The sequence below is a fragment of the Pantherophis guttatus genome, chromosome 1 (assembly GCF_059756535.1).
Source record: "Pantherophis guttatus breed Tessera chromosome 1, ASM5975653v1, whole genome shotgun sequence".
Classification (NCBI taxonomy): Eukaryota; Metazoa; Chordata; class Lepidosauria; order Squamata; family Colubridae; genus Pantherophis; species Pantherophis guttatus.
The window spans coordinates 308,740,602-308,766,010 of record NC_142063.1 but is presented as its reverse complement, the minus strand read 5'-3'; the positions used below and the strand labels follow the sequence as shown (position 1 = coordinate 308,766,010).

General features: G+C 36.1%; 1 protein-coding gene across 5 annotated transcripts in view; it reads right to left on the bottom strand.

Annotated features, from left to right (window-relative positions):
- Positions 1 to 1,555: 1,555 nt before the first annotated feature.
- ATL2 (atlastin GTPase 2) overlaps positions 1,556 to 25,409 on the bottom strand; it is a 46,587-nt gene continuing 22,733 nt past the window's right edge. Inside the window, exons 2-15 of one of the 5 annotated variants that reach the window (XM_034427468.3) lie at positions 22,672 to 22,928; positions 20,820 to 20,954; positions 19,408 to 19,512; positions 17,378 to 17,428; positions 16,313 to 16,369; positions 13,444 to 13,536; positions 13,164 to 13,302; positions 10,757 to 10,884; positions 8,479 to 8,535; positions 7,310 to 7,381; positions 4,438 to 4,869; positions 3,340 to 3,354; positions 3,144 to 3,254; positions 2,579 to 2,789 (exon numbers count right to left, since the gene is read on the bottom strand). In XM_034427468.3, the coding sequence (XP_034283359.1) occupies positions 3,147 to 3,254; positions 3,340 to 3,354; positions 4,438 to 4,869; positions 7,310 to 7,381; positions 8,479 to 8,535; positions 10,757 to 10,884; positions 13,164 to 13,302; positions 13,444 to 13,536; positions 16,313 to 16,369; positions 17,378 to 17,428; positions 19,408 to 19,512; positions 20,820 to 20,954; positions 22,672 to 22,928 (1,649 nt within the window). In that variant the 3' untranslated portion in view covers positions 2,579 to 2,789; positions 3,144 to 3,146. Of the gene's footprint in view, positions 2,790 to 3,008; positions 3,255 to 3,339; positions 3,355 to 4,437; positions 4,870 to 7,309; positions 7,382 to 8,478; positions 8,536 to 10,756; positions 10,885 to 13,163; positions 13,303 to 13,443; positions 13,537 to 16,312; positions 16,370 to 17,377; positions 17,429 to 19,407; positions 19,513 to 20,819; positions 20,955 to 22,671; positions 22,940 to 25,409 lie in introns of those variants that run through there. The other 4 variants (XM_087888165.1, XM_087888173.1, XM_034427469.3 and 1 more) reach the window with 4 other exon arrangements.

The window sequence follows — 25,409 nt, the reverse complement described above, 5'->3', positions numbered from 1 at the left end:
CATACCTGGTTTAGCTCAACAACTTTTTAAGGCAGCACATCTATTTATTCAACTTTACCAACTGGATTCAGCTACCTGGAATAAAGTTTTTGTTACCTTGATTCGTGATAGTGAACTGAAACAAGCATGTAAACTTTGCATCATACTGAACCAAGGTTTTTCAAGATCCTGTTACTTGGGGGAAATGATTTTTTTTAGGGCACCATACGTAGCCATTAAAGGTATATAGTATATGGCTGTCTTTGAACATGTGTAACTACAATGTGTAATCAAAACGATGAGGAATGGATCTTTGCATGCCATTTTGGAGACCTGACTCCCAGATTATCAGGTGTTTCAGCTGTTGTGACTCCAATGCTGTGGAAAGCATACTAACTAGAAGCCTTGTAAGTGGTCGGATATGATGCCCTGTATTTGTATTGAATAACACTGTTGGAAGGGACCTTGGAGTTCTTCTAGTCCAATGCCCTGCTGAAGCAGGAGACTATACCATTTCAGACAAGTGGCTGTCCAGTCTCTTAAAAGCCTCCTGCGATGGAGCACAAACAACTTCTGAAGGCGAGTCGTTCCACTGATTTGATTGTTCTGTCAGGAAATTTCTCCTTAGTTTTATGTTGGTTCTTTCCTTGATTAGTTTCCTCTATTGCTTCTTGTCCTGCTTTCAGGTGCTTTGGTGGATAGACCTCTTCTTTGTGGCAACCCCTCAGATGTTGGAACACTATGTCACCCCTAGTCCTTTTCACTAGACTAGACATACTCAATTCCTGCAACCATTCTTCATATTTTAGCCTCCACATGGGATGCATGTGTGCCATCATGTTGAAGATTCTCAGTCATCCAGGTAGACTTGTTTGGAAGTTGGATCAGACTGAAGAAGCTACTTGGATAAGCAGTGAAATGTTTCAAACGAAAAAGAAAAGTCCAGTTGCCGAGACTACTTCAGTCATTTTATCTGCATTTGTAGTTTTATCTACACGGGTACTGTGGCTTTTTGGAGTATTGCAGTTATCACTTGTTTTTTGTGTGTGTGTGTGTGCCACCCAAAACCTGATGGCTTAAAGCTAGATAGAAAGTATCTAATTAGACGGAATTAAAACATGAGGAAAATTACATACTCAAATTTAAACTTCAGAAATTTGGAAGGAAGAAACAGCCTTTAAAAGAGACATCTAATATACTAACCTCCCAGACAGTGGTTCTCAACCTGTGGTCCACAGACCCCTGGTGGGCCGTGATGTCGTCACAGGAGCTACAGAAGCTTGAAGAAATCTTTAATTAAGTTGTCTGTGGCCATCATTGGTGGCCACAAAATATTTAAAAGGTGTTCGACTCCGTCGTGAAGAAAAGGTTGAGAACCACTGTCCCAGGCTATTAGTTTCTTAGTGGATGGAAAGTAAAACAAATGTAGAAGAAATGAAGGCGCAACCTAACTCACTTAATTCTTGCTGGTAGCTGTCAGGATGTCATCTTGTCTTAATGACAAGAACATATAAGAAAATTAGAAGTTTGCTAAACATTCTAAACAGTAGGTAATGCAGTGAATTACATTAACATGTTTAAATAAAATCATGAGTTTAATTTCATATATACACATTTGATTTTAATGTACCAGAAAATAAATTACAAGAAATAACTTTAAAATGTAACTGAAGACAATCACAACAAACATTCCCACTGATTTCCCATGGGATGAGATTGCAGTGTTCAAGGCAGGTAAATATCACAAATATATCAAAAAAACTAAATTGTTTTTATGCATTCACACATTTACATGAGCCACAAACATTCCTTTACAGGGACTGTACTTAGCTTATCACAGAACCAGGTTTTGCCATAAACTACAAAACTTTAGATACAAAATTGTATTTATATATTTATATTTTATACATGCCCTGTGATTAAAAAAATAACTAGACACACTGTACAGACAATCTGAACTCATTGCTTTGTAGTTGTAGGAAACAGATTTTGTTATTTTTGGATGGATTTTTCCCCTCAGTAATAATGGCATATTGTATATACATGTAGGCTAAAACTGCAGAGAAAAACAGCTCTTTTCATAATATACATATCCTGTAAAGACATGGTCTCTAAACTGAAAAAAAGCAGGACAATGTTATAGTTATCTCTAAATGAAGCGGCTGTGGAGATCAATATACATGCATTTGGGTAATACTGGTAGAGAAGGCAGTAATGCAAGAGCAGATAAATGAAGTGGCTCAAACATGAGTTCTCAGTTGACTGCTACTGCTGATATGTCAACTGGACTCAGGTTATAAATGCTGAAAATTAAAATGTCAAATGGGACTTTGTGTGATTATACATTCTATTAAAAGATTTCTGTATGGTTTTGATACTTCCCTGAAAAACCCTTTACAGTGGATACAATTCCATAAATCAGACCCTGGTACAAAGGACATTGGTACCAGGGTTAAGATCTTCCCTTTCCATGACACTGTGGGAGCAAATCAAAGATAAACTCTTTAAAATAGTTCAGTTTCTTCTCCTGTACCCCTACCGTTATCTTCCCACAATATGATGGCAGTAAATTAGGAATCCAAGCAGACTAAACTACTGCTTTATAGTCAAATGTAAACTTTGGTTTATTGAGTTCTCGTTGTACAACAAGCAAATCTAGGATGGACAGGCAGATGAGATGAGGTGAGCTGTCAGTTTGTCTTTAATCTGGCATGCTGAGACATCTGTTCAGTCAGGCCTGCTTTGATAGAGTTTGTAACCGATTGTCTCATGGTATCCTCAATCAAATTGTCCCCAAGAGGTTTTATAACCTGCAGTACAAGAAATGTGCAAAAATAAATTAACTAAAAGCATCTCAGATGGAAAACCACAAATTAAAATCATGGAGTATGAAATGTATCCAAAGTGCAACAGTACCAAAGCAAGAGAAAAAATGAGTTTTGCTACCAGCTTACAGTTAATAATTTACAGAGCAATAAGTGGTTTCCTCCGTTGAGTAGTTGACTTAATCCATGTAACTTTATAGCTCCTAGAATAGCAGGTGTAGTTTCATACCCTATAATGCAGCATCAGCCTGGTATGCTTATAGCATTTATGTAAATTGCCCCAGCACAGTCCTGCTTACGAATTGTGAATGCTTTAGATAAAGAAAAAGGTAAAAATACTGGCTAATTTTTCTTCCTGTTATTGTTGGATGAGAGTCGCTGCCGTTGTGCTGAGGCAAGAGCATGGCGAATCATTCGACGTCTAACAACTTCAAAGACTTTGGAACACACCTAAAATATGAAGCAGGTTATTAGAAAGGCAATTGGCAGAAACCAGAAAAGATATATGTGAGTAGCCTCCATTGATTTTTCTCACCTTCTTGGGACTCCTCTGAAGCAAAAAAGAAAGAAAAAAATACACAAGATGATTTAGAGTTAATTTAGAGTTAAGACAGCAATTCTGCAGCTGGTTCTTAAACAGGTTAACAAAGTTCTAAAAATAATGCAAAGTTAATGGAATAATTCAGTGCTGATCTGGACCACAATCGATTCTCTGGTTTCACTATAAAAGGTAAGATCAGAATCCTGTTGAATTCATCATGACTTCATGGACTTTGTGTGTTTTTCTGAACATTCTTCAGACATGATACAAATACATAGGCACTATTTGGATGGATTATAATGAATACATAAGTATTTCTTGAAGAGAAGCAGAAAGGTTAATAATTTCAAATTTTCTAAAGTTAGAATTGGACTGGAATTGAATCTTCCGTTTTCTACCCTGATGCCTGACCCTTCTATATCTACATTATTTTTCTTTCCATTTCACGTCAAAACATGCTGGACATAGCAATAAATCTTTCTCTAGAAGAACATGAATTCATTAGCATAACAATGGATAATTCAAGAAAGGGCTCTACCTTTACTGCAGATGCAAAAGCAGCTTTTATAAAGACAAAAACCAACTACTGCAGAATCTAGGAATCTAACCATACTTCCTTCTCTCTCAGCTCCAAGGTTTAAAGCCCACATCTCTTTTTCCCTTCCTTATGATCTGTTTTGTGATAGCAGATCTGTCCTCACTGGCTCCTCAGACCTAGGTACTGGGCAGCATTTTGATGACTTTCTTTAATCTTAGATTTACAATATCTAGTCTTGCCAACTAGATAGGGCATTGTACACCATGTTCTATAACTAGATAAGGATTCACAATTATGAACTTTCAAATGTCCGCCTCCAGAATATCCATTCTTTATACTGACATGCATGAATCACTCTTTTCTTCAGGTTTTCTTAGTCTTGGTACATGATTAGACACCAAGAATGATATTCTAAACCAATTTCTACTGCTATTTTCATACGGTTCCTTTATCTTATCTTTGGCATACATTCATATTGAATGGGCTTTTACAGCAATGCTTGCCTACTAACAATTAAACTTTTTTTTCAAGTGAGTAGATAAATGGATACCAACCTGTTCCCATAGTACTTCTGCCATCTGGTCAATGAGTGTTCCAATTTCTCTGAATTCCCCAGAGTATTTAACATATGCCCATGTACAAAGGGAGACAAGTGTTATGCCCATCACGAGGTTACACAGGGTTGCTATGGAGTTCATGCCAAGGAATCCAGTCAGTCCTGAGATTATATACATAGCAAACATGACAGCAAATAGAGTCGCTGGTGTACGAGCAGCATAGAAGAGGTTTTTGCCATCATTGTGCTTCACAAAGTTTGCATAGATGTCATCAAGCTCTTCTTCAAGCTGGTCCTGGTAACGACGACAGAACTCCTCACCTCCCATCTTCTTCACAGAACGGAAATGTTTGATTGCTAATCCTTTAAGATCTTGGTGCTTTTGTTCTAAGTCTGCAGGTGCTATGTAAGGCTTATCTCCACCACAAACCTGTTGGGATGAATTGACTGGTTAGGTTACATAACCTAGAACGGTTCTATAATTACAGAACTGCTAAAAATATTAAAAACTAAAATTAATATGTTGGAATATGTTGGACTAAGTCTGTGTAGATTCAAGGTCAAATCCCCATTCATGTACAGAATCATGGGCCAATCACTATCTCTCAATGTACAAGGCAGTCCTCGACATACAACCACAGATAAGCCAAAATTTCTGCTGCTAAGTGAGACATTTGTTAAGTGAGTTTTGCCCCATTTTACAACCTTTCTTGCCATAATTGTTAAGTGAATCAAGCTTCCCCATTGACTTTGCTTGTCAGTAGGTTGCAAAAGGTGATCGCATGATCCCAGGACTGTCATAAATATGAATGAGTTGCCAAGCATCCAATTTTTGATCATGTGACCATGGAGATGCTGCAATGGTCATGTGAAAAAGTCATAAGTCACTTTTTCCAGTGGTTATAACAGCAAAATAAATGGTTGTAAATCAAGAAATACCTGTAGTCACTTTCACAATCAAGATAAATTGCAGATGAAAAGCCCGGTGAGCCACCATGAGCTTCTTAAGGGGATAGAAATACAATAAATAAAAATAAAAAAGGAGTGAAGCGTTCCTTTATTGCCCTTACAGAATAGTTGCTAGAAAATTCAGAGAGCGCTTAAAAAACAGTTGTGGGTGGCTAAATCAATTGGATACAGTGTGAAATAAAGACACATTTTAGATCTGTGTAATATCGCCAAAATAACCAATCCAGACCCATCAGAATTGCATGAATTGAGGAAGTTATCTGAAGAATCGATACAGTTATAGTCATTAACTATGAATAAAACATAGGGTTGCACTTTTTTCTACTAGCACTGTAAGGAGGCATTTTTCATTTTCTTTAACCCCAGCCATTTTTAGTTCATAATAAAATTTGTGGTTTAAAAACTGAATTTGATTGAACACCAGCAAGAGCCCATATTTGAGCCTACACTGTGGTAATGTTGGCAAAATGTTGTTTCTCTGCCCTTATTGGGTCTGCTAATAGCAACCCAATGGCTCTGTTTAGAATGATGGGGAAGGGGCTGGGCTGCAGGATCATCTGCAGGGCCACAATGAACAATAGTCATGTTATCTGCCAGATAAAGTCAATCAGATTCAGAGCTGGACTCCAACTAGGCTAGTAAGTGAATTGCCTAGACAATCTTATGATGTTATCTGGACCGAGTTCAATTCGGACCCCTGAGGAAATGGATATGATCCTCCTGTCTGTTAGTTGGGGCATTCATTTGTTAGATCTGGGGTTCTACTAGCTTAAGGCATCCAGGTGCTGATCAAAAGCTGCATTAGTTGTCAGTTAATTCCTGATGCCATTCAAAATGCTGTCCGTTATCTTTAAAGCTCTTTCACGTCATAAGATTTAGATACCTGAGGGACCATCTATCTCCAATTACTCCTGCCTGGCCAGTACATTCTGGCACAGTGAGTACAATCTAGATGCCTTCCATGTAATTTTGTCATATAATGGGAATGGAGGAAGCTACCTTCTCTGTCATGGACCGACCTTCTGGAACAGCATTCCCCTCCCCAGAGATAGAGACAGCCCTTCTCTCCTGGATCTCCAAAAAGCCCTGAAGTCTCAAGCCTGGTCTTAATGTATTTTGGGGGCCTGTTTTATTCACTGGTATTATGATGGCTGTTTGAGTCTGGGTATGTACGTTATAAGTCTTTAACTTTGTTTTTACAGTTTTTGGATTCCATATGTCATCCTGAGTCTACCAGAATATGGGTAGTTATAACAAATTCAAATAATTTTTTTAAAATACTTGCTTTATAAAAACAAAACAAATCAGGATCTGACACTTATTTAAAATGCCAAAGATGTACTTATGACCTCAATGAGAATATGACTAGTAACACACAAAATATTTAAGCCAAAACCAAACAAGATTATTTTATGGCTTAAATCAATTTGTGAACCCAATCTATACCGCTCTGCGTTCTTTACAAAATAGTTAATAATTCATCTTCTAGTTCTAATTTCATAATATTTTCCAAAACAATCCTGTTTCTGTACCATATCCCAGATTAGACCAGCCTTTCTCAACCTTTTTAATCTGAAGGAACCCTTGAAATGATTTTCAGGCTTCAGGAAACCCCTTCATACTTCTCAACACAATTCACTTCTAACCTAAAACCACTTTACAACTTTTACAACAACAGTAAATCAGCAGTCAAGTAGCTGGGTTGAAGCATGTTAAAATTTTTATCACAAGGGCAAGTACCGCACAATACATGAAGTAGAAAAATATTTTTTTAAAAAATCACAATCAATTGTTGAACTAGAAGTCTCTCACAGAACTCTGGGTTTTTGTGAAACCCCAGCTGAGAAAGATAGGATTAGGCTAAGTCTACAACTTCAAATAAATTCATATAAATACTCTACCTGTTCCATTTCTTTATTGTAAGTATCTTTTGAACCAGCTACTGCAGCAAGATTGTTGGCTTCTGCTGTTGCCTGTAGTAATAGTAGCAGTAGTAATAAAAGTAGTGGTAGTAATAATACAAAAGGTAGTAATAATGGTAATAATATTAACAAAAAAACATTTTAAACAGTTTGGATGAGTTTCTGTAATAGTTTTCATACATCCTTCCAAAATGCAAAACATATTTAAGCATGTTATGTCCTATAGTTTTACACTGTGAATTCTGGTAGCCACTTTGCAATCTTAAGAGTTATAAATAACTGCTTAATAAATTTATAAGTAATTTTGTAAATTAGAATGACAATATTTTGTTAGTTAAAAAGCTTTTATCAAATTTTGCTTCTAAATATATTAAACTACAATTCCTACCCCCATAACTAGGGAAGACTACTTAAAAGGAAGAGAAAGATAGACTTCAAACTTGCAAGATCTCTATTCCTTTTTACTAAACTACTGAAGACTAGAGACAGATTCAAAATTATGACTATGCCAGCAGAACCTGTTACTCACGCCATTTATACATAAGAGTTATCTGCATTGCTGTTAATGAGAGATATGTTGATATTATACAATTTGGTGACCAGAGATCCTTAATGATCTACTACTAGCTATCAAAGGAAAGATTGTTATCTATTTTTTGTCTGTCCCTAGTCTCAATGTACTTAATGGCATTTTACAAAGAAAACCATCTTGTAAATTACATTTTCAATGTTTGTCCCGGTACTCAAAGCTCAATATTTGCATCCATATATTCTTTCTTCAATATTTTGCATCTTAGTTAAAAACTGGATGAACGCAGATCTGGAAAAGATTTCTGCCCAGATTAATTAGTGAAAAGTCCAACCATTCCTTTAAATTTGCAAGTGTACCAAAAGCAGCTAGAATTCAATGACACAAAATTAAATGATCCTACAATTTGGAGTTTACAGTAAAAACTGTAATCAAATGTGGATTAGTGCCACATGAAAGACATAATAAATTCTATAATCAAGTCTGAAATATCCAACTAAGGCTACTGTTCTCCTGTTCTTGAATAAGATTTCAAATGTCTCTAGCTTGTTTTGATATGCCATAAATATGATTGTTTGGCATTACATGCTTCCATAGATAGGTATATATAAAACTTTACCTGAAGCATTGATTTGGGATGAGGTAATTCCTCTCCTTGATAGATTTTAATATAAGCCTGAAAATGAAATAAGTATTTACAATCTAATTTTGACTTAAAAATAATACTTTTACAAAACAAAAATCTAAGTCTATTAAATTTATATTTATATTCAAATTCAAATGTAGTTAAATGAAAGTGACTGGATCAAGTACTCCACCAATGTTATTTTAAACAAATTAAGAATTTAATGTGTTATTAATGATGAGCAACATAAACTGAACATATACAATATAGAAAGAATACAAGAAAACTGTGATTTATTAAAGTTTCTTCTCATAATGTCACTATACTTAGTATGCTGCTTGAAAGAGTTACGGTAAATAGTAAAGCTTCTCATACACAAACTCAAGGCAGTAATACCCCAAATCTGCCTCTTTTGGATGACTGCACATAATTATTATTAGTAATGTTGGTATGTGACTGAAATAAAAAAATGATTGATAATTGTTATTATTGCCTAATCTTGGGGAAAAGGCTGCAAACAAAGACAGTATAGTTAATTATATTTCAAGTACATTATTTAATATTATCCAAGAATAGTACAGTGCATTCAGAAAGTATTCAGACCCCCTTCACTTTTGTCAATTTTGTTATGCTGCAGCCTGATTCTATAGTTGTTGTTAATCTACACTCAGTACCCTATAATGACAAAATGAAAACAGAATTTTAGAAATGTCTGTAAATTTATGAAAAAGAAAAAACTGAAATATCACATTGGCATAACGTAACGTTTACAATTGAGGCCAAACCAGTAGTGGGTTCCACTTACCTTCGCTACCAGTTCGGAACTGTGAGTGTGTGCATGTGCAGAACCTTCCATACATGTGTAGAGCGTCCGTGATGACATCTGGGCAGGTGGACAAAGCCTCCCATCGCTGCCACTACCGGTTCGTCCCGAACCGGGGCAAATCGGTAGAAACCCACCACTGGGCCAAACAGTTCAATCTTGGTTTCATCAGACCATAGAAACTTGTTCCTCACAGTTTGAGAGTCCTTCAGGTGCTTTTTGGCAAACTCCAAGTATGCTTTCATGTGTTTTGCATTGAGGAGAGACTGCTGTCTAGCTACTCTGCCATAAAGCCCAGATCGGTGGACGGCTACAGTGATGGTTGTTCTTCTAGAACTCTGTCCTATCTCCACACAGGATCTCTGGAGCTCAATCACAACGACCATTGGGTTCTTGGCCACCTCTCCCCCGATTGCTCAGTTTGACCAGGCGACCAGCTCTGAGTCCTTCTTGTGCCAAACTTCTTCCATTTGAGAATTATGGAGGCTACTGTGCTCTTAGGAACCTTCAGTGCAGCATAAATTTTACTGTAGTCTCCCCAGATCTGTGCCTTGCAATAATCCTGTCTCTGAGCTCTGCAATCAGTTCCTTTGATCTCATGGCTTTTTTGCTCTGCTACAGTATGCAGTCTATAGAGGTGTGTGACCTCTCCAAATCATGTCCAGTCAATTTAATTAATCACAGGTCGATTCCAATCAAGGTGTAGAAACATGTCAGCAATTATCAAGAAAAATGGGAGGCACCCGAGCTAAATTTTAAGTGAAGCTGCAAGAGGTCTGAATACTTATACAAATGTGATATTTCAGTTTTTCTTTTTAATAAATTTATAATCATTTTTAAATGTCATTATGGGGTACTGAGTGTAGGTTAAAGAGAAAAAAAATGAATTTCAACAACTGTAGAATCAGGCTGCAGCATAACAAAATTGACAAAAGTGAAGGGGGTCTGAATCAGTGGTGGGGTTCAGTTGGTTCTGTCTGGATCCCGGGAACCAGTAGCGGCGACTGCAGGAGGCTCTGCCCACCCACCCGGACATAATGCACAACTACTGCACATGCGCAGAAGGCCATGTGCATGCACAGAGGTGGCACGGGCAAGCAAAGCAAGCGCTGGTGAGTGCTCACATTGCAAACTGGTAGGGAAGGTAAGTGAATCCCATCTCTGGTCTGAATACTTTCTGAATGCACAGTATCTAAGGATTAATTTATGTAATATATAAAAGAGGCATTAAAATCTATATAAATCTCAATATAATGTAGATTATTGTGAAGCAATTAGAGCAAAAATAGGGCCATGAAACTCTAGTATAATAAAAATTAATAAAAAGACTTGGGTTTGAATATGCTAACCATAGTATGTGAACAATGGAATATTACAGCATACCAACCCTTTCATAATTAAAATTTATAAGAAAATACATTTATTTAAAGCATAGAACAATAATTGTACCTTAAAATATTGCACTAGATCTCTACAAGTCACTTTTGAGCCACTAATTTCTTTTTCTACCAGATTTTTAGGAGCAAGCAGCAAAGGAATCAGATTCCGCAACTCTTTCTTAAACTCTTCATCAATATCTGGTGGAATAAATAAAAATGATGTAACAAATTTTATTCAATTAATGCAAAATCCTTTCTTTTCAAAATCACTGAGAGGTAATATTAATGGAACTATCCCAATTTTGTTAAAACATCCCCAAAGAATAAAATCTTAGTCAAATGTGGATTGCTAATTTATGAAATATTTACTCTTCATAAAGAATTAATATACAGTATAGTCTTCATTTAAAAAAAACTAATAGTCAGAAGACACTGTATATATTCTATAAACTCAAGATAAGCTCATCTTGAATTTTTAACCAAAATACCATGAAAAATGTGCTAACCACAGATAAGCTGAACCTCATAATGTTCATGTTTTAATAAAGGAGAATATTTGTAGCTCTAGATTGAAATGAGGGGTCCTTGGTGCTCTCTGAATTTGGTTGTTTTCTTGCAGAGTAAGCTCCTTGCTTACTAGCATTGATGATGTTACCTAGTATAGGTAATGAAATGTCTGCAAGAAAACAACCAAGCTCAGAGAGCAGGAAGGAACCCTCACTTCATGTTTCAATTTTCACAATTGCCTTACCAATGGGTGACACATTTTTCATAGTGTTTTGGTTAAAAATTAAAGGGCTGGCTTATCCATGGATGGATTATACACAAGTATATATGAGTACATTAAAAAGTGGTACTATATATACTCACAAATAAATCCATTCATGGATAAGCCGAACCCATGAAGCATCCAACCGCAAGCAGTTGCACCGGCACAATGCACCACATGGTGTCCTGTTGCAAGCGGCAGCATAGGCACAATGCACCATGTGGTGTCCGGCCAAGAGTGGCGGCACCAGCGCAATGCACCACATGGCATCCGGCCACAAGCAGTCACAGAAGTCATACAGCAGCATTACAGATGTTGGGGCGTCGGAGGCCTGGCTGCGGCAGTCCTAGGTTAGCAAGTATGGGGTACGTGGGGCAGCTCCACTCCCCCTGCCCTAGCTTGATTTTTACACAAGTGCCTCACCCCTCCTCGAACAACCAGACGGTGTGATGGAGTAGGTGAGGTCTTAACCAGGGCTTATTTTTGGGGTAGGGCTTATATTAAGCGCACATATAAAAACAGGCTGGGGCTTATTTTCAGGATAGGTGTTTTTGTATAAAATTTGTTTAAAATGTATGTAGGTTGAAATTTTATTAATACATAAAATTATTATAAAAATAAAAACCTAAAAATTATGCAATAAGGAAAGATGGTAATCATTTTACTGACGTTTTCTTTTATTAACAGACCATTTTGTGACCGCAGGCAGTGTTATACACTTCTAGTTTTGTCACTGTCTCAAATCCAAAGCCTAATTCAGATGAAATGGAAAACTGGCTTTCATGTTCTTTGGCCTCTCAACAACTATCTTTTGGTGCTATAAAAAGATATGGGAAACTTCCTTCTTTTTGTTTAAACACACTGAATCTAAATAGGCTTCAGATTCCAGCGTATTTTGCAGTAGACAGTATAGTGAATTGTTGAAACAGGTTGAAGGGGAGAAGAGACAATTTGGAACCACAATTAATTTTCACAGCAGGAAATCATGATTAATTATCCAATATCAGCTAAGTTATAATGTCAGTTGATTTTAAAATAAAATTCAAATTTGACAGGATATCTGCTCTGTAACTTGATAAGCAACATCAACTTCAGTATTTAATCAGAAACCATAATCAATATCAAAACTGTCATATTAATTTGTATCATATGAATTTTTGTCATATAACTGTATTCCTAATAGGGCTGTTCAAAGCCAAATGAAAGAACTTTGCAATATATACAAGCCAAACAAAGAATTGATCTTTTCATTGTTAGAGGAACCAAACTTGCAGTATTTGCACACCTATTGTTCCTGGATATTTCTTCCTGCTTGTAAATGCATAGCCACTTTGTTTCACTTTCTTCCCAATAAAGCAAAGCAGCTTGCAAAAGTAGCCTAGGAGGACTTCCAAAGTCGCTATTGTAAGTCTTACAGAAGATATGGCTGCTTCAAAGGTTTGAAGAGAGGTATTTCATTCCTCCATGTTATATAGCATTTCTTCTGAAAACTTTGTACAGTTCTTAACTGAAGAATTTAAATAGAATTAATATGCTACTGGTACTCCTCCAACAACCATCTAAATTATCCCATCAATATTCAACTATAGTGGATTTCAGATTTGAGTACACTTTACTATTTCTTTTTGCTACTTTTAATGCAACCATTCAAAGTGCAATCAAATCTGTAATACCTCCTAGCTAGCTATATAAACAGAAAATTTCCTACCATTTAGCCTCCCATCAAAATTTGGGTTAGTTGCAACTTTAAGACCAGGATGCGGCAACAGGAAACAGCCTAGGTTACTGAAACATGAGTGAATATGCTTCCTTACATTCTGAAGCTCTTCGTGCTGGTGCAATTTTACCTAGAAACAACATACATTTTTAGAACATGAAATTCTTTAGCAGCCAGTTAGATATAATCTAATACAAAAATAATTATTTGCATGTTCCAATTAGCTCAGCTCCCCTTAAACAAAAATCAACTATTACTGATAATGAATTACCTGTAATCGCTTTTCTAGAAATTGTTTTCCTCCTTTTAAACCATATGGGTGTTCATATGGATAGCTCCAGTCTCTAATTAAGAACATAAGAGTCTATGTAGAAATGCAAAAATACGAGTTAACCTTTTTTGGCAAACAGAACACTACACTACTGACATCATTATAAAATCTTTACTATTCATAATTCAGCAAGCATCTTTTTAACCCCCATATATTATTAATATAAAAGCAGAATCAGCAAAGAATACTCTAAATTCATGCTATCTCAGCTTTTTCTGAAAGTATCTATCTTGTAGAATGTGAACAAAATTGTTACCCTGGAACAAAACCATCACATTCTAAAAGTTATGCTGAACTATTTCTGATTAGACATAACTTGGCAGAACCAAATTATAGAATATTTTGGTTATTCTGGGCTTCAGACAAATAGAATCCTGATGAGGCAAGTAAAGCATAACCCCACCAGCTCCCTAGCTCTCATCTTTCCAACCTTTTTCCTTCCCTCTCTCTTATGCTGATGCTGTCCATCATACCCTACCAGACCACCTGTTTTTCCCAGCACTTTTTCTCCTCCTTTCTTCCCTCTATCATTGCTGATGTCTTAGTCTAATATATCCCACTATGCTCCCTCCATCTCCAATCTTTTTACCTCTCCTCAACTATTAATGTCCTTGGTTTTTTTCTATTGATTAGCCAACCAAAACAACCTCTTTCATAAATGTTAAAATTTAAAACGTTTCAGTTCAGATACAGGCTACCTGAAACCAGGCATTTCATGCACATTCCTAATACACTTACCCTGTTTCCCTGAAAATAAGACATCCTCTGATAATAAGCCCAATCGGATTTTTGAGCGCATGCCCTAAAATAAGTCTCCTCCTGAAAATAAGCCCTCCCCGAAAATATTTAAACGCAGAGCTGGAAATCAGGTAAGACGGCAAGAGGAGCCCCATCTTGCTCCACATGCCCCAAAATAATAAGACCTCCCTGAAAATAAGGCCAAGCGCTTATTTTGGGGTTCAAAAAAATAAAAGACAGGGTTTTATTATCGGGGAAACATGGTACATATTATTTTACTACAGTCACAAAAGGCGTTTTGTAGTAAGCTGAATCATGAAAAAAAACTTGCATACAAATTATTACCCTGCAGTAAGTATAAGAATTAAAATACAGTCACCTCCTTCTCCTCAGACAGAATAGAAGTGTAAACCAATTTGCCAGTTTGCTGAGGTGGAAAGATGACTTCTACAAAGCAGCAAACAGGCAAATATATCCTTCTCTTCGTCAAGAAAAAGTATGTGAACCCCTTGGGATTACGTGGAGTTTTGCATGAATTGCAAATAAAATGTGCTCTGAACTTCATCTAAGTCACAACAATAGAATAACACAGTCTGCTTAAAATAATACTACACAAACGTGTTGCCATGGTTTAATTATATTAAATTATATTAAATATAAATTATATTAAAATAATACTACACAAACCGTGTTGCCATGGTTTAATTGAACATAACATGTAAACATTCACAGTGCAGGGAGGAAAAAGTATGTGAACCTTTGGACTTAATAACTGGTTGACCCTCCTTTGGCAGCAATTTCTGGATCGGGACTCCTTACGCACAGTCACTCAGGCACTCGTCACTTCCCGCCTGGACTACTGCAATGCTCTCTACATGGGGCTCCTCTTGAGGAGCACCCGGAGGCTCCAACTGGTGCAGAATGCGGCCGCGTGGGGGATTATTGGAGCGAGGGGGCGCTCCCATGTGACACCACTCCTGCGTGAGCTGCATTGGCTTCCAGTGGTCTTCCGGGTGCACTTCAAGGTGTTTGTTACTACCTTTAAAGCACTCCATGGCATAGGACCTGGGTATTTGCAGGACCGCCTTCTGCCGCCGATAGCCTCCCACCGACCAGTACGCTCCCACAGAGAGGGACTCCTCAGGGTGCCGTCAGCCAGGCAATGTCGGCTGGCAACCCCCAGGGGGAGGGCCTTCTCTGTGGCAGCTCCTGCCCTCTGGAACGATTTGGCCCCGGATATACGAAGGATATCAGCTCTCCGGATCTTTCACCGTGCTCTGAAAACTTTTCTTTTCCATCAAGCAGGGCTGGTGTGAACCCCCTCCCCCTTTTTTAGTCTTTTTTAAATTTTTTAGTTTTTAAATTGTCATTGGGTTTTAATTGAATTGTTTTAAATTGGGCCAATTATGTAATTCTTTCAATAATTTTAACTTTTTGTAATGGTATGTGTTTTAGTTCTGGCTGTGCACCGCCCTGAGTCCACTAGGACAAGGGTGGTATACAAATTGAATTGAATTGAATTGAATTGAATTGAATTAAATAAACAAACAAACAAACAAACAAACAAACAAACAAAAATAACCTCAACCAAACGTTTCCTGTAGTTGCAGATCAGACCTGCACAACAATCTGGAGTAATTCTGGACCACTCCTCTTCACAAAACTGTTTCAGTGTAGCAATATTCTTGGGATGTCTGGTGTGAATCACTCTCTTAAGGTCATGCCACAGCATTTCTAGGTCTCACATACTTTTTCCTCCCTGCACTGTGAATGTTTACATGTTATGTTCAATTAAACCATGGCAACATCTAATGTTTGTGTAGTATTATTTTAAGCAGACTGTGTTTTTCTATTGTTGTGACTTAGATGAAGTTCAGAGCATATTTTATGACCAATTCATGCAAAACTCCACGTAATCCCAAGGGGTTCACATACTTTTTTTTGCAACTGTATATGTCACCTGCTGGGCAGATGATGCTGGGCAATCACTTTTTTACAATTACCATTGTAGTATATGAAACTTCCCTGAGATAAACAAACATGGAAATAGGAAACATAATCATACTATTACCTGAAATGGCTTTTGATAAATTTCTTCCATTGCTAGCCTTCCATACTCTGTAAAAAGCTATTAAACAAAATTAAGAATGTATGCATAAAAGACAAATACATACATACATATATATCTCACAGTAATAAACATTTACTCATGAAGAAGTGGTGGATTATACTTAAAAAGTTAGCTGCACAAAACAATTTTAAAACTCTAAATAAACCGATTTGGTTATTGGTTATTAATCTAACCAATTAATAACCAAATACTTTCCTACATTCTGAATTAATGAATCTCAACAGCAGAATAATATTGATAATAATCATATTTTTTCTAATTTTCTGAATATTTGAACTGCAATGCTGCAAATATCATAATTTATGCAGAATGTTGTTATTGTGGTCATGAGGTTATGAAGATCTGTGATCATGGATTGTTTAATATCTACCACCACAGAATGTTAATATATAAAATTTCTGTATTTGTATAATTTCATACATTAGTCTACAAAAAAAAGTTCTATTTAAGCCTTTATTTTTTGCTTAAAAGGTTGTTAACAACCCAAGTGAAAATAAAGAGCAAATGGCTCTCAAATAGTTAAAAGTTTCAGTGGCATAGTAAGTATTCATTCTTCCAAGAAGATATAACCTGAGCGAAAACTGAATGATTAAGGTATTAGGTAGCCCAAGAATATATTAGAAGATGTATTGGAAATTATTACTGTTTACCAAATTTTATAGGAAAAAATTAGGAAAACAATTTAACAAATAGGAACTATAAATCTTAATATATTTTTTATACTAAATATATAATCATAGAGGAAAAACTTTATCAGTGCATTTCAAGTAATAGTGATTAAAAATAATGTACATGAAGTTCTCAAAGACGATTCAGCCCCCCATCCTACTTCTAGCAATCTCCTGCATTCCCTAAAGAGTCCCCTTAATCAGGAACCTTTCAAAATTGAGCCCATGAAGGCACAAATGTTATCAAAGTATGTTTTTGACCCTTGAAACTTCCATGTGTAAAGATCTTATTAAAATATTAGCAATGGAAGTTACTATAGAATCAGGACATATTTACTTGCAAATGCTGAAGATCATCTTCTTGGATGTTCTGAGATAGATTGTATACCTATAAAATATAAGAGTTTTTATATTTATTTATTTATTAAACAAATTTATATGGCTGTCTAACTCACACATATTGAATCTGGGTATCTTACAATATTAAAATTTCACAATGTAAGCCCATAAATAGCCACACCATCCCCCAGTGGCAAAAACCGCAAGATCCAAACCCTAATTAAACTTATTAGGTGATTTGCTTTTAGATTTGTAACAGTTTGCCAACCAAACTAAACAGCCTCTTAGGTGGAGAGTTCCTTCAATCTCTAATTTGAGTTGAAAGTTAATAACTTTAACGTTAATAAAGTGTGTTCCCTCTTCAATCTCTTTGTGAGAGAAGGTTCTGGAAAAGAAGAGATTGCTTACAGAAATCTCTTGTGTCCCTCCCCCACTCCCCAGAGTGGAGTGAAGAGACTGGAGAAGAGATTTCACAAGACATAATTAAAGCTGAATGCTTGTTGTAACAGAATATTCTGGTTAACTGTAGCAATCAGAAAATCCCAGCAAAATAAACAGAGGAAGACATTTAGACTAAAACTTGTAATTAACACTGGATGTCACTACTAAAGATGCCCAATTTAAAAACGTTTAAACACTCAGAACTAGCAAGCCAGGGTTTTATTTTAAATTAGTTTGCTAACTATCTCATTTTATTACTGGAGAACCTGGTAGAGAACATCAATTTTCTTCTTGAACATTTTAATACCCTTTCAGCAGCAATAAATACATTTGGATTTTATTATTATTATGACTATTATGAGTATTAAATATTATGAATATTTTATTATTATTATGAGTATTAACCCACTAGAGTAGAAAAAATGACTGTGCTTCCAATGTCCCTGAAATAGCTGTGAAACTGTCACTAGGGATAATGAAAATGAAGGGCATCTGTACATACGATCACCAGGAATCCGGCCTCACTCAAATAATCAATACATCATGAAGGAGAAATTAATCAATATATTATTAATAGTCAATAAAAAATCAATATAATTGATGTATTGATAATTTATTGATGAATAAATTAAAATAATATAGTATTAAGGAAAAATTCATTCCACGCTGGAGTATAGTCCTTGCTTAATAATATTCGAGACCAGCATTTCTGTCACTAAGTAATGTGATCCTGTGCAATGTCATGTAAACATGCCACTTCTGATAATTCATTAAGTGAATTACCACAGGTCATTAAGTGAGGACCTGATGTGACCGCAACTTCCTAACAGCTTCCCACTGGCTTTCTGGAAGCCGACAGGAAGATTGAAAATGTGACCGTAGTAGGTCATTGCAACAACTGGAATTTAAGAGACCAGTTTTAAGTACCACTCATTCATTGCTCTTTTAAGTCCATATGGTTGCTGAATGAGTCATTTAAGTGAGGACCACTCATATATTAAATTATTAAATTCCAGAATAGTTAAGTTAGCTTTATACATAGACACAATGTCCATGCATTTGCTACCGGTAGTAGATTCTATTCCAGAAAAACCTATATAGGCTATTATTATTTAACAACCACTCGTTCATTAACTATTTGAACTTCAGACCCTATTTTATCCTTTTAAATGCATAAGTTATATTAGATTGAAATTAAAAATATGGACTGAATGGGTATTTGTATCTTGGTTTTCCACATTTTAATCAAGATCATCCACTTCTACACAGTATTGGCTTTTTAAAGCTAAACAAAGAACTTTAAAAATTTGTATCACACTTCAGATTAGCATTATATTTGAAACCTACTATTCCTAGTGTCTGAAAGCTGTAATGCAACCAAAAGAGTAAGTATAATGGTTCTTTCTATAATACATATAATTTATATATTAAACATATTTCTATGCTGTCATAATCAAAACAACTCTCACTGGAAAAAAACATGAAAGCAATAAATGGTTTTACTATTATGTTTTCAGGAGACATAGATATTTTGAAATAAGGAAAATATTTAAAGTCTACCATCATCTGACATGACTACAAACTTACCTGGACTGAACTTGTCATGGTACTTAAAGCAAATACTGTTGCACAGTCTTTGATAGTTGACTGGCTATCAAAGGCACCTTGGGTATCCATTAGTAATACAGCAACCTATAGGGTGTTTTTTTTAAAAGAAAAAGAGAATGAATTAACAATTCTTTCACTTTAAATTTGAAAGCTTGAATTCAATGAAGGTGTGATATCAGCAATGTTTCACAGTATTTTAATTCCCTCCACTCAGTTAGCAGAAAATGTACCCTTACCTTCATCAATATCCACAACCACTTTAATTAACGGTCAAAATTCTAAAAAATGACCAAATAACTCAGTAGTCACACTTTTGAATATGAAGCAAAAAACCTCACAAGTGAAAATGCCATGGTGTGGTTAGGTATACGAACGTGTTTATGTTAGTAGATATTATTGGCTATATAGACCACCAGGAGGCAGTACTGGATCGCTTTCATCGTTATTAGGAATTATCAGTTCCTGGTAGAGACTCTGAGCCCCACAGAATAACATCTCATTAGGAAAGCAATCAAAGGTGGTTTTGATTTCTTCTAGGTGGTCAGTGTAACTGAAAATGGCACATAGGATATACATTATATAAAAAGAGAGAAAATTCGCCCTACGGATGGATGAAAATAATGTCAAACCGTGTACACACACAAGTATAACATAATTTAACGTATATTTCTCTGAAGTTTAAGGGAAGGTGGGCCACACAGCTTCATCTAGTGATTAAAACAGCAGGCCAGAACCAGAGGATTGTGAGTCTAGTCTTACTTTAGGCATGAAAATCAGCTGGGTGACTTTGGGTCAGTCACACTTTCTCAGCCTGACCCATCTCACAGAGTTGTTGTAGGGAAAATAGGAGGAGGAAGGAGCGTTAGGTATGTTTGTTGCCTTGAGTTATGTATAAAAATAATAAAAGTGTGTTTTAAAAAAATTATTCTGACAGAGTAAATGTTACTGGGTATTTTCAAAAGTTCAATTCGATGTATTATACTGCATATAATATTAAACATTCTTAACATTAAACATTACAATTAGTTAAAACACTAAACAAGTATACAGTAAGGCTGAAACTGATGAGTCAATGACTCTCAGGCCATTATGTAAATATGTTTAAAGTATTGCTATTGTTCATAGCTAGGAAAAGAGCAGCCAAGTGCCTATCAAATTCAAACAGCAGGAGGTAGACTGTACATGTATGGAAAACTTATTTCTGTCTGCAATCTGGCCATGCTCACTCCATGAAATTCCATGCCTGGAGAATCCTGACAATATATTTCAGAGGTATCTAAAACATCACATCAACTCAGATCAGGAAGAGGGATCAAAATATTTCACATTCAATTTTTGCTTTCTCTGTTCAGTAAGTCAATAAGCCTTATGTCAGATGCTTAATGGATTACCTTCGTCCCATCAGGTTTGGGAATGATGAATACTTCACTCCAAACCTGGATGCCAGTTGTTTCTCTCTCACACCCTCCTCTCCATGTAAAGCCAGTCAAAGGCTCACTAGTTCCACCTATCCAAGAAGATGACTCCTATAACAGAACACACACGCATACATATATATATATAATAATGTGAGAGGCTCAAGGCAATCATGCATTAATATTGTATGCTTAATTTTGACTAATATGAAAAACCTGTATCATTACAAGTAGTCCTTGTGTTACAATGGCAATGGGGATCACCTTCCCTGCCAGCTTCCCTGTTGTCTTTGCTTGTGGGAAGCCGGCAGGGAAAGTTGCAAATGGCAATCATATCTGTGGCTTGCTATGCCATAATCGCGAGCTGAGCACCTGAGTGCCCAGATTGCAATCACGTGACTATGGTGATACTGCAGTGGTTGCAGCTTCACAGCTCGTTAAGTACGGTCAATCACAAGTGGTCATAACCTGAGAACTAAAAATTATCACACTTAATTCACAAACTTTTCTAGTTCTATTTCTAGTCCTGTTTATGAAGGAAAATTTACGACAACAATTTTTAATACTATTATACAAGGGACACATGCCTTATAAAGCCTAAAAATTCAGCAATACATGCAATTCTCTAATGGGGTTTCCTATATTTGCAGATCTTTCCATCTTCATATTTCTCCCTATATCTCCTGCATTACTGACCCCAGAACCTGAAAAACATATCCTTCATAGTCCTCCTGACACATAGCCTGTCTCTTGTCAGAAGAGAGGGTAAGTCAAAAGAGGTGTAGTCTATCTGAAAGGAAATAGGTGTCTTAATGGGAGTAACAATTTCGATTACAGGTAATTGTCACTTAACAAAAGTAATTGGGATTTGAGTTTCTGCTTAAATAATGTGGCTGAAAAGCACAATGTCACATGGCCCTACAGCTTAACAACAGAAATTCCAGCATTCCCAGTTGCCACTGTTAAGCAAATCACAGCAGATCATTAAACAAGGAATCATATAGTTGCATCTTTGCATTTACAACATCCTGCCACCTTCCCCATTGACTTTGCTTATAGGAAACCAACAAAAAAACTTGTGAATGGTGATCACATGACCACAGGGTCGCTGCAATTGACATAAGCATGAGCACTAGTCAAGCCCCTCATTCAGCATCATTGTAAGTTCAAATAATCACTGAACGAGTGGCCCTTCAGGAACTTTTTTCAACTTTCTTTGCTAGTATGCTAGGAGTCTGCAGCAGTAAGAAACCCTCTCTCAGTATCATATATACATTGTTCTTTCCAACTGCAGATCTTATTTCCTAGTAGCAAATACTCATATTAAAACATAAGAAGCATCAATCTCAATTTATCAAATACTGAACTCCCATTTACCCTTACTTTTAAAAATTACTTATACTGCATTCTAAACAAAAATGTTCCTTGTATTTCTATTATGAACAAACTATTTCATTTATCATAACCCATTCCATTTTATCTTTCATAAGTAATTTAGAAGATCTGAGCATTGCAATAGATTGCGAAACTGATATTGGAAAAATATAGTACTTTGAACCGAATATTTTCCACTACAATAAAGTGTTACTTAATTACAAGTAGTTCCTGTGTAAATGGCATACTGTATACTGTTTTGTTTTTTAGTTCTAATGTATGGTTACCAACTATGTTAATTAATATTAACATTAATTAGCAAATTCCCTTCATAATGTTTAGAAATATGAACTCTTTAGACATTTTGGAGCACAATAAAACAAATCTTAAGAGGAATACACTTTTGTTAATTATTCTCAAAGTAGTATAAATGTTCAGCAGTTCAGTTACCCACCTTGTTATACATATACCTAAGCATGAAATCCAAGAGAAATGATTTGCCTTTACGGAATGCACCAGCAACAGAAACTACTACTATGTTGAGGTCTCTTATATGTTCCTGAAGCAAGATTCTCTCCAATGCCGATTCATCCAGTTCAAAGTTGTGATCGTCTTCATGAGCAAGAACTATCTGTACTGGGCATGGCTTTTCAGGAATCGCTTCATCAGCATCCAAAGAGGCGTTCTCTTCTGCATCCTCATAGCTCTCTCCTAGGAAATAACTGGATAATATTAGATACACTATTCCTATCATCAAGAGCTCCATTTCTGAAGCCTGACAAAAAATTCATTTCTACTTAGCAACTGAATCTAATAGTATCCTAATTCTACACTAAGTCTAAAACATTAAAAAAAAATATTTGGCACCCTCCCCACACACACTGAATGACAATATTATTCAAAACTAACTATTCTATGGATTTCAAAATTTAGAGCCATATAATTAGGATGTTGCAAAGTGAAACAGGCAAGACTCTACAATCTTTTCAGGTCTAGACATATTTAAACCAAACACATTTGAGACCTATTTCTTAATTTTACCATGTATCTGTATAAATGCTATGTTGTGACCAAGACCCCGATACAGAAATCCTGTCCCAAAGCTAGTAGTACAAACCACTTTGACATATTGTAAAAACTTTATCATCCTCCATTAAAAAAAAAAAATCATTAAAGCCCTATATTTCCAATTCAAGCCCCCTTGACAGAGAGGTAGGCAGCATATAACTAAATAAACAAACAAACAAATAAATATCTCCCTAACAGACATTTCTCACATGCTGTAACTTTGGGGTTTTAGTTGTCTGATATCATCTTTTTAAGCATTGTATCAAGTATCTACTATCATGTTCCTAGCTTCTATAATAACCTGAGTATTTATTTTTATTCTATTTATTAAATTTGCTTGTTATCCATCTCACCGTAAGGTGACTCTGGGCAGTTTACAACATTAAAAGCAATAAATTTAACTCTGCTATCTCCTGAAGGACTGCAAATATATCTGAATTATATCTTTTTTATGCCATTTTATTTTAATAGTGGCTAGCTAATAATTCAGTTCCCAGATTGTCTTCCTAAAAACAGTTTGAATCCAGGGACATGTAAACCAGCTAAACCATCAATTATTAGCAGAAATATTTAACTACTGTTTCGGGTTTATAACACTATTCTAATAGCAAATTCAACCATTGTTTTAGGAGTCTCTTTTCATAGAGCCCTTTGCTCTAATTAAATTGTGCTGAATAATGATTTGGGCATCTATATCTATATCTATATCTATATCTATCTATCTATCTATCTATCTATCTATCTATCTATCTATCTTTCTATCTATATTAACTCAAGGTTTTAAAAATCTTAAAAATTTAAATTTAAGCAGTTTCTTTTGGGAAGAAATAAACACTTTTGTTCTAAAAACAGTAACAATGAATCACAATGAGACAATGTAACTGTGATATCATTTTATCTGTGAACATACCAAATGTTTGTAAAAGTTTCACCTCAAAGAAATTAATCGGATTACATGGCATCAAAGTATTAGTATAGTATATAAATATAAGACAACATAAAGGGCTTCTGGCACAGGATAGATTACACCTCACAAGAGCTGAAAAGAACATGTTTGGAAAACAACTGCTTTTGGCTTATCCAAAGGGCTTTAAACTAAAACTGGAATGGGAAGGAGACCAATCTTTAGGATCTAATCCCAACCAAGCATAAACCTCAAGGCAACCAATCAAGTTATGAAAAGAAAGGGAAACTCAAATATAAAATAGGGGACCTAAGAAGCAAATGCAGGGTCAGCAACAAAGGATTCAGATGCCTATACTACCACTCAAAGTATGAGGAGAACTTGAAGTCCCTTGTATTGAACAAGAAAATAGTCAAAGAAATTATCAGTCCACTAATGGAAGAAGATGGAAATGAGGTAATGGGTAGTACAGAGAAAGCGGAACTATTTAATTCATTCTTTACATCTATCTTTATGCAAAAGGAAAAAATAGTCCAACCTATCAAAAATAGTACCACAGAAGACAGAACAGAAATACAAATCAAAATAGGCAAGAAAATGATGAGAGAACACCTATTTATTTATTTATTATTCAAACTTCTATACTGTCCTTCTCCTTTCGGACTCAGGGCGGTGAACAGCCAAAATAAAAACATTTATACATAAAGTTACAGTTAAAAATAGATTTAAAATAATTAAATAAATTTGGCCCGTAATTTAAAACTTGTCAATTTAAAATCCGTATCAAATTTTAAAACCAACCATAAAATCAAGACAGACCGGCTAACTGAAAAAAATAAGTTTTTAGGGCCCGACGAAAAGTCCAGAGGTCGGAGATCACTCGTATCTCTGGGGGTAGATTGTTCCAAAGGGTAGGTGCCACCACAGAGAAGGCTCTCCTCCTGGGGGTCGCCAGCCGGCATTGTCTGACTGACGGCACCCTGAGGAGGCCCTCTCTGTGGGAGTGAACTGGCCGGTGGGAGGCTATTGGTGGCAGAAGGCGGTCCCGTAAGTACCCCGGCCCTAAGCCATGGAGCGCTTTAAAGGTGATCACCAACACCTTGAAGCGCACCCAGAAGTCCACCGGAAGGCAATGCAGCTCGCGCAGGAGAGGAGTCACATGGGAGCGCCCCGTCGTTCCCATAATCCCCCGCGCGGCCTCATTCTGCACCAGTTGGAGC